The 17,842-nt window shown below is 40.0% G+C and overlaps 1 protein-coding gene across 1 annotated transcript; it reads left to right on the top strand.

The window, feature by feature from the left end:
* Positions 1 to 1,726: 1,726 nt before the first annotated feature.
* LOC311266090 (major histocompatibility complex class I-related gene protein-like) lies at positions 1,727 to 16,124 on the top strand (the record flags this gene model as incomplete). Its single annotated transcript, XM_084368273.1, has 7 exons — positions 1,727 to 2,015; positions 3,255 to 3,533; positions 4,586 to 4,915; positions 5,813 to 5,913; positions 6,514 to 6,588; positions 7,437 to 7,450; positions 15,878 to 16,124. The coding sequence occupies 7 exons, from the start codon at positions 1,727 to 1,729 to the stop codon at positions 16,122 to 16,124; spliced, it is 1,335 nt and encodes a 444-aa protein (XP_084224399.1).
* Between the last annotated feature and the right edge of the window lie 1,718 nt (positions 16,125 to 17,842).

The raw sequence follows: 17,842 nt of genomic DNA, 5'->3' as shown, positions 1-17,842 counted from the left end.
AGCTGCTCAGTGGTGTTTTAAAAACAAAAAAAGTTCAACTTCCTGGCTGTGAAAATACCTGGCTCGCAGACCGAGCCATCTAACTTCTGGTTTAGCGCCTGGCTAATTTGACGGGATACAATTATTTAATCTTGCGGCTCTTCTAGACTTTCCAAATGTTATCTGACCGAAAAGCTCAAATTATGACAGTGAAACGAGTCATTTCACGGGGGCTGTGACATTCAAAACAATTTATCAACCTTTATAGAGACGCTTCTTTCACAATGGGTCTTTCGTTTCTCTTCTGTAACTATTGTTTCCGGCGCATACGTGATGTCAAACCTTTACATCACTGACATACAACGTAACGCTTCAGATAATCTGGAATGCAGCAAAATCACAGACGGGCTGCCTGGCCTGCGGGAAGTGGGAAGGGGGTTACTGTGCGATTTTTATTTAGTGGGTTGACCCAGGTTTAAAAAAGCTGTGTAAACCCGCAAATTTTTACGGAAGCCCTAAAGGGCCATGCATTCATACATTTTATTTCCTCCATTTTCCTGTGATAACGAGCAAATTTCATTTGTAAATGTTGATGTTAATTACAGTTATTGGTAATGTGTGAACACTCTCTAGTGGACAGAACGTATAACCACATGCTGACAGTGGCATTGGCAATGCATAAGCCTGTGTATACAGTGTAGACTCTACACTGACTCAGACAGCCATCTAACTTTGTATTCTGTTATAGCAGCTGGACTAGACGGGCATTTGAACTGAAGATTGTGTCATTCACCACCCCAGCTCTACCTGTCCAAAGCAATGCACAAATATGTTCTATTCATGAGGTTTTGCAGAAACTTTCTTAGATAAAATTTTTTCTTGCGATTGTTTCTCACATTTAGGCTATTTATGTCACAAATGCTGTTTGCCTAATTAATAATCAAATTATTTTTTAGTTTTCCAGCTTCATTCAATGTGTTCGTTGGTGTGCAAAGGGCAAAAGAGGAGGATGGTGACAGCAGGAAGAACCTGATGAGATGGTTGACAGAGTGAAGATTGTCACGCTGCAAAACAATTGAGTAAAGCTTAAATGTTTAACTGAGGGACAGAAAAAACACAGTTTCATTAACCATGGTTTTACATGCATCAAGGGGCTGAGCATCCCCAAGGGTCTGATCCTAGAACCGGCCTTGGATCAAGCCCCACCTGTGGCTGCATCCTGCAGTCAGCCTGGTCTTTAACTGAGGGACTGTATTATTGTGTGCTTTGAAGTGTACAGGTCAGTTCTTCAGAACAATTCTCTGGAGTCTCCAACAAACCTGGCCATACAACGTCCTCTAACTGATGTGATCATCAGCCTTTAACATCATTTGACCCAGTTCATCTTTCATTTTCTTGGTTGAAATCTGCATGGGGTCCAAAGTCCACCTGTAAACCCAGTGTAATGAGGTGAGTCAGAACACTTCCCACCTCCCTCCGCCAGGATGAACAGCAGTAAACAGCTGATCCAGCTCGGTCCTTCACTCACTCGTCTTCATCAAATCAAGATGAGAACGTTATTGGTGTTGCTTCTCTTGTGTCACGTTTCATCACCAGGTAAGATCACGTTTTAAACCCGTAAACTCTTTAAACTTCAGTCCACTCGACTCTTTTGCTCCAAGTTTAGTTTCACTTTTGCTTCAACTTGATCAGACTGTTGTAGCTGAATCATGATTGTATCATATTTCTGAGTGTGTTTTCATACTGAATGGAGGCTGTTTGTCCTGCAGTGAAACACTCCCTGAAGTTCTTCTTCACTGCATCTTTTGGAGTCCCGAACTTGCCGGAGTTGGTGGCAGCTATAATGGTTGATGAAATTGAGATGGGGTACTGCGACAGCAACAGAAAGATGAAGCTAAAACAGGACTGGGTGAAAAAAACATTACGAAGAGATCGTCAGCAGGTGGACTGGTACACCACAGAGTGTTTTGAGAGTCAGCCGACCTACTTCAGAGACACGATGCATAGTTTGATGCATCTCCTCAACCAAACTGGAGGTACAGTGTGTAAGCCTGATATGTTACACTTCACTTATACTAATACACTGACCAGCATAGTCGTTGGAGCCTAAATCAAAGTGATCCTCGACAGGCAACACTTTGAGTTTTCTTGGTATAGTGATGATAAATGTCCGGAGTCTATTCTTTAAACAGTTAGTCCTTTACTTAAAGCAGATTCTACAATGACGTCTATAAATTCAGAGACATTAATCTCAGGTGTAAATCAGTCGGGACAAAGTCCATCAAATAAACCATGTAGCAACAGATTACATAATATTCCTATCACATGCCTGCTGTCATCTCATTTACTAAAGCAGAGAACCACTAGATTTTAAACAAATTAAAATGTTAGAGACAGCAGTATTTCAATTAGGCCTGAGTTTAATTGAAATACATTCAAATTCCTTTTCAGTATTTTGTAATTTGCTGCCTATTTTGCTGGATAAAATTAAATTAAGCACCCACAAGAAGGGATCTGAGCTCCCAAGCATTAAAATAATAGCCTACATCATTATGGGTCATTTATACATTACCAACAACTATTACTGTAATTGCAACTAATGTTTTTTATTTTTTTTAAATCTAATGTAATGAGTTTTGTTTGTGTTAATAATCCAAAAGAGCTCAAAGAAACATGTTGTCCCAAAAAACCAAACCTGACCACCACACACTGGGGTAGTTCAGAGGAGGAGGATGTTACGGAGGCCCATTTCTGCCAGCTAGAGAAATGAAGTTGATGAAAACTTAGCCTTGATTAAAAAGAATATATATTCACACAGAAAGGAATAGGTGTGATGAAAAGCTGAGACAAATAATTCACGAGAAAAAAGTCATACGTATTGATAAAACTTTTTATCTCGTGATTATGACTTTTAAAGACCCCCACAAAGTTAAGACTATAACTCTAACTGATGATAAACATAAACAGGAAGAGGAAAAGCAGAAATTCAAGATAATTAGACTGAAAGGTGTAAGTTCAAGAATTTTAACGCCCCGCTTGTCATCTAAAGTTTTGTGTTACTGCATAATACTTAAAAAAATAAATGATTATATGATTCTGATATTGTATCTGAAGTATTTGGAATTAAGTTGATCAGCCTCTCTACACTAATAAAAGTTGGTCAAATATTTATTGTTTTTGAGTGAAATTTCATAGTACAAAATCAATACACAATGCACAATATAGTCAAGATTATCTTTCACCACTGTTATTTACAGTTACTGTCTCTGTCGTAGGTGTCCACATTTTACAGAGGATGAGTGGCTGTGAGTGGGACGAGGAGACTGGAGAGCTGACTGGTTTTATGGTGTATGGTTATGATGGAGAAGACTTCCTATCATTGGACATGAGGACATTAACGTGGACTGCCCTGAAACAACAGGCTGTCACCGCCAAACTGAGATGGGATGCTGAGAAAGCTAGAATAAACCACAACGAGAATTACCTCACTAAGGTTTGCCCTGAGTGGCTGAAGAAGTATGTGGCCTATGGGAGGAGCTCTCTGCTGAGAACAGGTAGAATCACATGACCTGATGTAGTTTAATGGACACAATCATGTTCATATAGGCTGCTCTTTTCTATGATGTTAAGATTTGATTTAGTCCCAACCAATCAGGGACTAACATTTTTGGGTGCTCTCACATGACTTTTGGTGAATGCTGACACTGCATTAGCCAGTGCACATTTAGCATTAGTTAGCTGTCAGTGTTTAAAAAGAGAGATATTAATCAACTGCTTTGCTGTAAACCATAAAAACTCTGGCTGCTTTGAGTTCCTGTAGTGGTCGTGTAAGTCCCTCTTCAAATAGATTGTTAGCGCTGTCGTACTGTATGTTCTTATATCTAATAGGATGGGTGTATGTGTCTGAACATGATAACAACTGTATTAATATAATACCTTCCAAAACAAAGTTACAAGGTGCTTTAAAACAAGATTAAATAACTTAAAAAGTCAAAGTCCCTGGAGGATAAAGTCTATGGACTTTGGTAATCCCTGGGCTTTTTCTCTGCTGCCACTGTGAGGTCTTCATTTGTGATTCAGAGAGAAATATGTATCTTGACAACAATCACAATGTTTGCCATGGAATTTGGCACACATAATTAAATAAAATGTAATGACCTGGGTGATCGGCTGACTCTCCTCTTGCACCACCAGAAGGTACAATTGTTCACGTATACAATGAAATATCTTAACAGCTTTTTGATAGATTGGGACCACGTTCTTTGAGAAATTCTTGGTTTACAGAGATTTAATCCAATTGGCTTTGATGATCCCCTGTTTTTATGATAGATGATTTTGATGTCATACATGTTAGCGTGTGAATCCGAACACGGCTTGAGTCATCTTGTTGTGTTTACTTGTTTATTTTTGAGCTTGGATTTTCGCACAAGCTGTTGTTGCAGCATTGACAGTCACTGTACATAAAACTGATTATTAGTGATTGACTCATTATTTTAGAAACTTAAAAACAGATTATCTTGTCTCTCTCCGTCCCCTTTCCTGTTCTCATATTGATACATATACAGTACAAATACATATAACCCTTCCCCCTCTCTTCACTCTCCAGAGCTTCCCTCAGTGTTTCTCCTCCAGACGACTCCGTCCTCTCCAGTCAGCTGCCACGCTACAGGTTTCTACCCTCACAAAGCCTCACTCGTCTGGAGGAAAGATGGAGAGGAGCTTCATGAGGAGGTGGACCCCGGAGAGATCCTCCCCAACCCCGATGGAACCTTCCAGATGAGTGTTGACCTGAACCTTTCATCAGTCACACCTGAAGACTGGACGAGGTACGACTGTGTGTTTCAGCTCCATGGTGTGAAGGACAGCATCATCACCAAACTGGACCGTGTGTTGATCAGGACCAACTGGGGAAAAATTGTGTTACGTAATTCCAAAGGTGAGAAACACTCCTCTAACTTTGTTGTTAATGCTGGATAGTGCCGGTTTGGCTTCCTTGTCAGTTTAAATAATCTAGATTTTCTTTTAAATAATTGTCTGTGAAGTCACCATCTATCAGTGAATGAGGTACACAGTGGTGATTAAGCCTATGGCCCACTGATGAAAATACTGCAATATATGTTTTGCAGTAATTACAAACGGGGTGTCGGCCTCAACATTCCCAGAAATCGAACATTTCTTACTGCTGTAGCTGCACAAGAAACGTTTAACTGGTGAAACACAGGGTGGCTTTTATTATGAAGTTGCCTCAGGAAATGCAGTGGATTTGTCAGTTAGCTTAACATCACTGTCGTTCATCAAAAATTTGCCTACAAAACAAAATAACAGTCAATTTTCAATGGGCAACAGGCTGAACACTTCCAACTTCTCAGTGATGTAACCAACTCTTTTTACCTCACACTGTTGTTTGCGGACTCATGCCTTGTGCCAGGAGGAATTGTAGGAACTCCTTATGAGAATGTGACACCTGTAATGTGTCTTACAAAAGTGATTAATAATGTGCGTGCTTTGACTTCCAGTTAATTTTTAAATATATATTCTCTATGAAGTCAAGATGGCCTTCAGTCACAGTTCCAACAAATTCAAATCTACAGACATTTTTTACTTGGATCCAGTGATAGTCAAAGGTTGCAGTTGATCAGGAGATGTATCTGTACTTTTGCACAAACATCAGTAGCTGCTGCCATAATATACTGTATAAATACCCCTCAGACAACAACATCTAGTTGAAATAGGTAATAACATGATAAATACTGTATGTGTGATGAAGAGATGGATCGATTTACATCTGTTCTAATCTGCACGTTTTTTCTTGCTTTTCTTTTTTGCTGAGCAGAGGGGATCAGTAAAGTCACCGTCCTGATTATTGTCATAGTGGTTCTTATTGCTGTCGTCCTGACCTCTACTATTGGATTCACTGTTTACAAAAGAAGAGAGGTGAGGGACTCAAATGTACCACATTTAATAGCACCAACATCTGCAGCAACTAAGAGTAGCAGTAGAAGGCTCAAAGTATATATGTCTGATTTATTTGTCAGTTTATACAAGAGAGAGAGAATGAGATTCAGTGGGGAAAATAAGACAAAAGATCTGCGAAATGATTTGTCTTTTCTTCTTATGTCAGACAATTCCTCTCATACACGTAAGTCCATCTTATTTTCATTCTATAGTCTCTGATCCGATCGCACTCTAGATGAAAAAGCTTTTCAGTGGGAGCCACGTGCAAATTTCAAGATTTTTTCTGGCCGGCCGTTCTTTCTTTCCCAGATCAAAATGTTTTTGTTAATCTTAGGGTTACGGTGTTAGAGTGCCGCTGCAGTTTTGACCATTTCCAAGCTTAAACGAGTCAGTGCACAAACATTCAGAGAAGTTTGCACTCACTTAAAAAAAATGGTCATCAGGTTCAAATGGGTAAAACAAACATTTAAATTTGATCATTTTCTTCTAGACTAGCCTACTTATGGATCATTTTAGCATTATAAGCTGTAAGGCATGTTTTATTTTATTTGCCCGCTCAGCTCAATACTTCCTCTCCAGGTGAACATGGCTCTGAAGAAGAAAGGGAAAGGATGGAAGAGGAGGGAGCAACAACCAGCACCAAACCAAATACAGGTACTTTGGATTGGATGTTACTGTGTGACTATGAAGTAAATTAGACACAATACAACATTCATATGATCAGGTTGGACCACTTGTTTCGTGTTATTTATTGTTGCGTTACAAGTAATAGAATGAATGGCAGGTATGTTGCATAATACACCACATATGTATTTCCCTATGTCGAGGTTGGACTATTCATTGTGGATTCAATGAATACAACAGTAGTTGCTGCTCGTGTAAGACAGTCAAAGTGATGTCTGTTGTATGTGTTTCAAACAAACACATGCACAAATGAGCAGATTATGATTGTTTTTAATTAGTGATTTGATGATTGACAAACATGTTGCATCATATCGAAGTTGGTTCAACAAATTGAGGGCAAATTCCAAACAGCAGATTCCCAGTTTAGTTTCCCGCCCAGCCCTGCTGAGAGCTGACAGTATGTTTCCTTCCTTTCAGATGCTGTCAACAGCTCTGAGACTGAATCCAGAAACGTGACTGACAAACACACCGCCCTGCTCACGGGGACGTCCTGTGGAACAACCAATACAGTGACAAGAAAAACAAAATGCTTTGATTGGAAGTATTCACACCTCTGCAGCTGCCTTCATTTAAACGACAGTGCTTTTGGTGCTCAAATCATAAATAAATAACAAAACAAACGTCCTGTCTACTCAGAATAATCCAAAGCCTTCACTGCTGATGTTTTTTGTTGGAAACTTTTCCTTCTTAACGTACACCAGTAACGATGAGCTGTTTTATACTTTGTTCCACACTGGCAACTTTGAAAAGTCATGTATTCCTATGCCTATCTGTCCCCTTCTGTTTACTCCTCCTCTGTTCTCCTTCCCCTCTCTCAGGTGGTGCTCATCAGGTAGATAGCCCTGCCCCATATTAAATGGAGGGTGGAGGAGAAGAAGCTCTCTTCCTCCACAGACAAAACAGTCCTGACTGTTTGTCAGATTGTCTCTGTCTTTGTTTGTTTTCTTTTGAGGATGGAGGTCTATAGTCCTGTTTTCATTGCTTTGTTTGTCAGTTTAATTTATGTAGGCTTTTCTTCATTTAGGGAGGGAAGTTCTAAGTCCCACTGTGTGGATGGCCCAGACCTTCTCCATCCTTTTGTTCACTTTGGCCAGGCCACCGGACCTCATAGTTTTGGTTAATGTTTTGTATTCTTTGTAAATAAACCTTCACTTTCTTTTGCAAACTTCTTCTCGGGTATGGTGTCCTGTTTTAATATGTTGCTGGTCACAAGGTAGAGCCAACTGTTTTTGTTGTGGCTGTAACAGCTTTTCAGACGGATCAACAGATGTGATGGACTGACCCAACACAGAAAGGGACATTCCTACATTGTAGTTTGGACTAAGGAAAATGTAAATGCTAAACAAGCCCATCGTCCCCACATGAGAACATTTATGTTTTTGTCAAAATCTACTTCCTGTTCAAAGATGACATTTAGTTGTTATACAAAACTTTATAAAATAGGAAATAACCACACGGTGGCTCCATTGTAGGAACAGGTATGGGGTCACCTCTTTATTCTTTATTATTCAGCTTACATGTCAAGTTCAGCACATCATTTCCGGACTTTACCCTTCAAAATAAGAGTCCTGGATATACCAGTGTAAACTGTGTAAAAACATTTAAAAGGAACTTAAATGTCAAAAGCTCATCTGACTATCACTGGTGCAGACTCAACTAAATTAATGACAACCATCCTGCATTACTAATATTTTCTTTTGACCCTCTGAAGGAGAAAATCAAACAAACAAACAAAAAAACAACTGCAATACAATAATTGCACCCTAAGTTTAACTGAGACATTTAAGTTTACTACAGCTCTGCTTTGTGTTCTGGTGCAAATAAAAGAGCTGCTGCAGACTTGAGGTTCACTCAGTTACCACTAACAAGCTTCATGTGTTGTGTATCTAATCAGATACAATGATTCAGTATTGAGAATTCTGGCCTAACTAAGATGACCTTCACACTTGATAAGAACACACACACATAGCCGCATGGAGAAGCCAAAACCTTCCAGAACAGTGAGAAACAGGACGACTGACATCACACTTGATAAGAACACACACACAACCGCATGGACACTCCAAATCAACACGTAGGGCCAAGTCAACCAGGATAAACACACACACACACATGCACGAGCATACACGCACTCCCGCACACAAGACTCAGGAGTTATTAGAAAGTACATGAAATACTAGGAACAATGAGACAAGAGTCATCGTGACAATTTGATAATGGTCTAAGTCATCACTACGCAAGTGTGATTGTGCATGCAGATTTCGAAGTACATAAATGTCTGGTCAGTCCAGGAATAAACAGAACCCACTTTCTACAACCCTTGCCTCTGTGTCGTCTTTCTGAGAGTTTCGGCTTCAACAGATATTATTGTTGTACATTCTCCACAACATCAGCTACTTGATTGATTGCGATGAGGAAATTGGAGCCCTGATACAGGAAGTGCTTTCATGACCTGCAGCCCTGTTCTTTATGACCCTTATTTCAACAGACCATAATTATACACACACCGTTCAGATCACTCAAAGAAAACATTAGCTATATAGTAGCACTAACTTAATTTAAGGTTATCTTTATGCATGGACTCTCAATCATTGTGTAATCCAGACATTATTTATCCAACTAACAATGGGCCTCATTCACCAATATCTTCTTAAGAATCTTCTTAGATTACTTCTTAAATTGTTCTTAAGAGGTTCCTTAAGAAAACCCTACGTCAGATTCATCAACGCGTTCGTAAGCCTCAGAATTGTTCGCAGCTGTGTTCCTACATTGATGAATGCCAGCTCTTCGTAAATTGAGAGCGCGTGCAAGGTGAGTCTAATTAACATAGGATTAGCATAGGTAACCGCCCATTAATGCCCATAAACGAAACTGCAGGGCCGTGTGGACACAACAAAATGCCTAAAGCAAAAAATAATTCAGTTGGCGTGCAGCAGGTGAAGCGAAAAAAAAACTTTAAACATGTGAAAGATGTGCACTGAAACCGGTCTGTCTTTTTTGTTTGTTTATTTTTTTAAAGTGAATTAGACTGTTAGACTGAAATTGTGATATTAATGCATTTTCTTCACAAGCGGGCAATTAATTGCGCTCGAACATGAACAGCGCGCCTGCAGTCTGGTCCCATCATTGCGTCAGGACGCACATCCTCACGGTGTTGTGGCTGAGGGGGAAGTGGCACACCACGCTTCATAGCGATGTTGTGCAGGACAAAGCAGCTGGCATGATCATCATACAGACCTGTAATGGTGAGGGAGAGTCATAAGTTAAGATGCAAGGTGTTTGAATAAACGTGACCTTAGTCTAAGCAGATTTTATAATAAAATAAAATATAAAATGTTATAATAAAATTAGTTATTATAAAACATCAATCACTAATTGATGGCATGATTTCCAATTTACTTGATTAATGTTAAATCATTGGCACATTTAATTTATTTTAAAATTTAAAATTCTCTGTAAATTACCAAAAATATGACATGAATAAATAAATAAATAAATATGACAGAATTATCACTGTAATATTGTATTTTATTGAACTGCACAAGAGAAGAAAACACAACCATGTCAACATGTCGGCACTGAAACGTGCGTAAGAGTACTCCTGAGTGTTCGTAGGATTTGTTCTTACCTAAGAATAAATCCTGGATAAGAAAAAATTTGTGAATGCCACAATCTTCATAAAATCTTTGTAAGTGGGACTTAAGAACAAATTTGTTCGTAAGAACGGTTCATGAATGAGGCCCAATGATTTTTGTTTCTCTCCTCTTATGAGCTTCGAATTTGTTAAAGGAATAGTTCACTCTAAAACAAAATTCAGTCATTATCGACTCACCCACATGCTGATGAGAAGTCCGGTGTAGTTTTTTATTCCTCAAAGTGCAGCTGGAGACCCGCGGTGCTACCCTCCGGCAGCCATAATCCATATAACGAGCATAAGTGGCGACCGAGAGGACAAGGTCCATAAAACTACACAAAAACTTTGTAATATTCCTCCATACTGCTCGTCCGCTGCAATCCAAGTGTCCTGAAGTGGCGACATCCAGAGTTTACTCGAAACGACGTCATGTAGTACATTTTTACAGCCTAAACAGTCACTATGCTATGTTTACATGGAGGCTCGCTCCGCTTTCACGCGAGTCTCCCTCACAGCCGATTGCACTAGGAAGCCGCGCCGGACAAGATGAACGAGACTCGCGATAGATACACCGGTATTTACTTCCTGCTTTGAGCGACCAAGCGACACACAAACACAAGAGGGATCTGCCTGCACTAGTGATTTGAAACTTTGACACTCACAAGGCAAAACAAATCAATGCACATAATTGGGTATAGTGACAGACGACTAGATAGCAAGAAAAGTTAACATAGCTAACGTTATCATTTGTTAGCTAGCTACGTTATGTTTTCGGGAAGCAAGGGGAGCTAACCTAAGTAAACATGTTTCACCAACGTAGCTGACTGGAGTGCATAATAAAACGATACACAAACGTATAATGGTGGTGATATCAGAAAGCATATGTACCTTAACAGGGCTCTACGCTGACATTTTTCCCAATGAGCACATGTGCTTCATATATGGAGCACAAAAAATATGTATTTATCTATGCTTAACACTTCACACTTAAATAGGCAGCACAAACAACATTTTGATTTACAGTGTTTGATTTCTTTCTTTTCTTTTTTTTTTTTTTTTCATTTCAGGCAACTCAAAATGTTTTTTTTTTCAGCTGCAGTATTTGCAAAACAATGTTTTTGGTGTTCACTGTCTGATAGTAGTAGGCTAACTGGTCGTCTCTTTGGCAACTTATATGAGGAAAAGCCTCTGTCCGACCGACTCTTCGTCACATTTCTGGCCGAAAAACAGCATCTGTCCCCGTCAAAAACTTTAATTCACCAACTGTTTGTCCCGGTGAGAAAAATCACCACGACGGTCAGTCCTCCCGACCGAGACTCAGTGAACTTTCCCCCTAGACAACAGCCTCCCTCCCTGCGAGTGAAATAGTTAGACAGCGTCCTGTTGACTGATGGTAACTATGTAATTATGTAATTTAGAGAAAAACGTAACTTTGTCACTCCAGGATGTTTGGTGGGTCAGGATCTCAACCACAACACATTATAACAGCATCCATGTGATTATAAACAGTCAGCAGGTGCATGTTTAGATTAACAGGAGGACACCGGGAAACACCTTGAAAAAACACATACGTCATCATCATGACGTGTACCGTCACGCCTCTTTTGGAGCCGCAGCGCCGGCTTTCTGTGTGAATTATATTATTATTATTATTATTAGTAGTAGTAGTAGTAGTAGTATCACACTCTGGTTCGTCTTTAACAATTGGAGCAAAACGTGTGAAAGCAGGAATTTCTTAATTTGTGATTTGTAACAGAGGATTTGCTGGTGGTGAAGATTGAAGACTGATTTTTCATTGTGCATGATTGTGTAATGAATTTCAGTTGTAATTCCCTCAGCTGCATACTCAACACAAACTGCACAGACTTGAAGAAATGAATAAACAATAATCCTGTAGAAGCCATTTCAAACTTATTTGAAGAGTTTATATTAAAGTCAGCAAATTAAGGCTTTAGTTTAAATGTATTAATTTTAATATATGTAAGTGGTTTGTTTATGTTAATTTATTGATTAATCTATACCTGTCCGGAAGATATTTGATTGTAGGTGGAGTCTTACTTATTCAGGTCAGCCAGCACAGGTGTGTATGGCAGCCTTTTGCTTTTGTTCAGGATGAGACGAGCCGGACGCAAAATGTTTTTTGACCGTGAAATTTGGATCACGGGATACGTTTTCTTTTTGTGTTGATGTTTTTAAACCATGGAATCCTGCTAATAAATGGACATCAACTGCAGACCTGTGAGTAGTGGATTATTTTGAACAAAAGTGGACACGCGTCAGAACAAAGTCAGCTCGTACCATTCAGGTGGCCTTTAAAACAGAAAGGAGGAATCTGCCACTACAAATCCTTTCATAAAGATAAACTTTTCATGGCTGAATGTTGAGGAGGAGTTCAGGAGTCTCACAGCCTCAGGAGTGAAGCTGCTCCGTAGTCTGGTGGTACAGCAGCAGATACTTCTGTACCTGCTGTCAGTGGGCAGCCCATGTCAGTTTCATTCACTAGGAGCTAATCTAGGGATGATCATAGAAAAGTACAGTACATAGTTACACATTTTACAATCAGCAACCCAAGCTGCACCGTTATCAAGAGGAAAAAGTGAGGAATCATTAGAAACTACAGCAAGCAGCACTCTACTGTACATCACTATCTGGCTATTCTAGCCCATCTAATGTAATAAATTCTGATTTCACAGTATATACCGATCAGAATGATTATCTTAATGAACAGAAACTGTTTACATGGGTTGTTGGCAGTTGCTTAGTCTCATATTGTACAGTACATGTTGTTCCTGAGTTAAAATGTTGCCAGAATTCGGCTTTTTTTTTTAAATTTTTCAATGTATTTTTTTTTTACAAACTATACTTTTAAAAACTGATGGGGAGAAAATTGTCCATTTCAACAGTGGTGGTGTCATGTCCTCAGTGTATAACATCTATGTTGGCAATATATGACAGTCAACATGGAAGTAGCTTTTGTCAGTTCTGTAAGAGCCACTTTGATACCAGTCCCCAACAGCATAACTACAGTTCAGAATGTCACTATGTACTTTTACTTAAAGACAGTAGGCTACATAAGTACACTGTTGATACTGTATTGTACTCGAGTATGTCTATTTTACAAATACAGGTACACAAAAGGTACAGGTTCCAGGGTGAAGGTTTTGTAATTCAGGTAAGCAGGTATGCAGACAGGAAGGTACGGTTGGCTTGATGGTGATATGTCATAAGTGTTGTCTTTTTCTGGCTTTAGTGATGTTGTTCTCTGAACTTATCAGACTGTTCTACTTGTTCTAATACTTGCCTTTACTCACTTGGTCATTATATTACTGATGTTTATTGATCAAAAATGTCACTGTTTTCATATTTGAGTCATCCCTACAATATTGTTGAAATATTCATATCAAGGTCATTGATCAAATATATTGTCATATTTGATTTTGTTGCCCAGTCATGGCATATATGAAGTGCTTTAAAGAGATCAAAATATATGTAGTGCATCGTGATATAGCCTAAAGATATATAGCTAAACCCAATGATCAACTGACAGTGACCGAGGAAAAAACAGGCTGGTCTAATTGTGCAGATGAGACGGGGGAAAGTGTGAGAGCACCTGGTGGACAGCTCAGGGACAGCAGGTGATAGTACATTGAGAGGGAGCACTGCACAGGGCCGGGGATGAAGTTGAACAAGTGGATCATCCACTCCACTCGTCCCTCCTCTCAGCCACACTCATCCACTGTGGATGAGTGTGGCTGAGAGGAGGAACTAAGTGTGGCTGAGAGGAGGGACTGAGCACTGAAGCAAACTTTGAGACCATATAAATCTTTGCAGTTTGAACTCACCAAGAAAAGATATTATATATATAATTGGTTGTAATATATATATATATACAGTATATATAGTCCACACAGTGTAGAACTGATGCTGACTCTATATGATGCAATCTGCATCTTTATTGTTAGTTATAACAATACTGGAGGTGGACTGGAGTCATTAGGACTTGGACTCGAGTCGACTTGAGTCACTGTTTTGATGACTTGACAGAAAATAAATTATTTGATTTACATTGTTTCATATTAATAATTATAAAATAAATTACATTTATTGTCATTTTATTTGAGCAAGTTAATAATATCACAGTACCTGTCTGCACTAATACCTTAGTGCTTTTCACACTGCATTACTAGTCCTGGGTTAAATATCTGTTAATACACACAGCTAATGTTAACATTCTCGTAGTGGGACTATATTGGCACCTTTTAGACGTGTTTAGTTGAGGATAACCAGAGCATCCAGAGCAGGGCCAATAAGCCCCAGGCTAGAGTCAGTGTTGGCCCACTTTGACGTGTGTCAGGATTGTGTCAGTGTGAACATTTTCTTAGCCTGGGGCTAACAGCTCCGCGAGGCGATCCCCATTCCGAAGGACTGCCATTCCGACGGTCCGCCATTCTGACCGGGTTATGGTTAAGGTTAGGGCTTCAGGTTCAGAATAGCGATCTTTTTTCAAAAAAGGGCCGGCATTCCGAAACATGAAACTGAACGTTCGGAATGGCGGCCCTTCGGAATGGCGACCTGTCACCAACAGCTCCATTTGCCTGGGGCTAAGAGCTCACCTTAGCCTGGAGCTAACAGCTCATTTAGACGGGGGCTAACAGCTCCCTTAGCCTGGGGCTAACAGCTCCCTTATCCTGGTGCTAACAGCTCCTTTAGCCTGGGGCTAATAGCTCCTTTAGCCTGAGGGCTAACAGCTCCCTTGGCCTGGGGCTAACAGCTCACCTTAGCCTGGGGCTAAGAAAGTCCTAAGCATGCTTTTAGCCCTGGGCAATGTGAAAGGCCCCCGCTGTCTTTCCTCTTTGACGTACCTTAACTGAACACTCCCTAGATGGAGTTGTCCCTATAAACGACACACTTTTAACTGTGCATCAAAGAAATTATCTCAAAATCAGATAATATTTTACTATACATACAGTAATATATAATAGTGTACTATATATAATTAAAGATTGGAGGGGAAGTAGAAGATCAGATCGGACACTTCTGTTTTGTCTGTAGGCCTAGTGCTTCTGTAATATAGATGTTTTCTCTTTCCCTAACCCTAACCCTGCTGGTGTGGTGTGAATGTAACTAAGTACACTTACTCAAGTACTGTACTGTACTTTACTTGAGTTTCTTTTATTTTCTGCAACGTTATATTTTTAATTTGCTACATCTCAGAGGCAGATTTCGTACCACCTGCTTAAACTAAATAAAGTCTTTAAAACCTCTCTCAGATTAGCCTGAAGTGTCATCACAAAGCTGAAAACAAGCTGTATTTCTCACATTACAGAGACAAAAATACGATAATCTTCTAAAATATGATGCATTGCTGTCATGTAAATTACCCAGCTGTACATAAAGAAAGTAAAATAAAGAAGTTAAATGAGCTCAGCCTTAAACATCTGCAACAGTCAAATGCAACAGAAACATTAATGCAGTAACACACTGACAGGGAACATTTCACTGCAGGATGAGCACTGATAATACTTACATCCTTTTACACAAGTTAAAGTTTGAATGCAGGACATGGAAAGACTCATCTTGGAGCAGCTCTGGCCCTTGGTCAAACCACTCTTGGACCCCCTACAGTTTGCCTATCAGCCCAAACTTGGAGTCGAAGATGCACATCATATACCTGCTCAACCGTGTCTACGGCCACCTGGACAAACCAGCAAGCACTGTGAGAGTCATGTGTTTTGACTTCTCCAGTGCATTCAACACCATCCGTCCGGCTCTACTGGGCGAGAAGCTGACAGCGATGCAGACTAACGCCCTCTACAGGAAGGGACAGAGTCGTCTCTATTTTCTAAGACGGCTGAGGTCCTTCAACATCTGACAGACTATGCTCAGGATGTTTTATGAGTCTGACTGAACAGACTGATCCGCTAGGCCAGTGACGTTGTGGGGGTGGGGCTGGAGTCTCTGATGGTGGTGTCAGCGAGGAGGATGCTGTCCAAGTTACATGGCATCTTGGACAATGGCTCCCATCCACTCCATGATGTGGTGGTCAGCCACAGGAGTACATTCAGTACTAGACTGATCCACCAAGATGCATCACAGAGCGCCACAGGAAATCATTCCTGCCAGTGGCCATCAAACTGTTCAACTCCTCGCTCTGAGTGTCAGACAAGCAAGCAATTTCCCCTTAGGGATCAATAAAGTATTTCTGATCATGATTCTGATTTTGATCATTGTTGTTTTCTCTTCTGTAACAATTGTTTCCGGCGCATTCATGATCTGGACGTGACATGATAAGAAATGCACAAATTCTTTTAATGCTAAGGTGCTTCAATGCATCTCAGAAGCCCTCCCAGCATTCTTTGCAACACAGGACCAGCTGGAGAGCAGTGGTCATCTGTGTTTCAGTTCACTAAGCAAGTACATAGCTGAATAAGATTACAAAAATAGAATGTTTACATATTTCATATAACTTAAGTCTTGAAATATATTTCACTGCTCCACTACTCAGTGTAAAATATAGAACCTATGAATCTTTTCTAGGCTAAAATAACCTGTGACAGAATGTTAGATACATTATAGATGATTCAGTCTGCAGACAAACACTCAAAAGTCCACTGGTACTGTATAGTGATAACCCCTGTGTTCATATCAATACTCTCACTACCCCTGAACAAGTCAAAACGATGATCTCAAAACACTGCACCTCAGTGTGCGAGTAGTATTGTTCTTTTCAAAAGATTTAAACTCAGTCAAAATGAGGAACACCTCAGTTATCTGAGGCTTAAATAAAGGTTTGAATTGAATTGAAATGCTATTTTCCTTCCTACATATAAAAAACTGCTGAAACATATTTATGTTGATGTCACAGAGCAGGACTCCACCTGTGTCCCTGGCAGTCCTGAGAGAGGATGTCAACCACAGCACACAAAGGCAGCAGCACAGCAGTCCACTGAACTCACTTTGTCACCATACTATCTCAATACAGCAGGTTTAGTGTCACAATCAATAAAACACTCAGACATCTGAAGTGACACAGTCTGCTGTGAGATGTGTTTTTAACCTCAACGATGTTCATGTGAATCAGGTGAATCAGGTGCATTGTTGTTGTTAAACTGCTCCTACAACTTTGTCACCAGGAGGCTCTTTGAACAAGCAGGTACACTGATGGTCTGGATTCATTTGTAGAATGCAGAACAGATCCTTTAAAATTCCCACATATCCAACAGATCTGGTAAAACCATCAATGATCAGGGGAGTAGGAAGATGAGCACATTGGACAGGTTGTAAGCACTTCACAAAGGAGAGAAGTCTGTGAAAACTCACACACATACACACACAACTCCTTCCTCTCAACACAAATCTATGAGGGAATAAGTCGATGGCAGAGGTGGCAGAAGTAAACAGATCTTGTATTTAAGTAAAAGTAGCAATACCACAGTGTAAAAGTAGTGTAAAATGAAATATGGGACCACTTTATTACTGCTAGAATCTGGAGTTCATGCCATCCTGGACCCATACAGGACCCAGAGGATCCACTATAAAACGCCCTGGTGCCAGACACCACAGGACCCCCTCAGAGGTCTGAAGTCCATG

This window comes from Pagrus pagrus (genome assembly GCF_965226575.1).
Source record: "Pagrus pagrus genome assembly, chromosome: 12".
Classification (NCBI taxonomy): Eukaryota; Metazoa; Chordata; class Actinopteri; order Spariformes; family Sparidae; genus Pagrus; species Pagrus pagrus.
The sequence above is the reverse complement of the archived record's forward strand: the minus strand, read 5'-3'. Positions and strand labels throughout refer to the sequence as shown.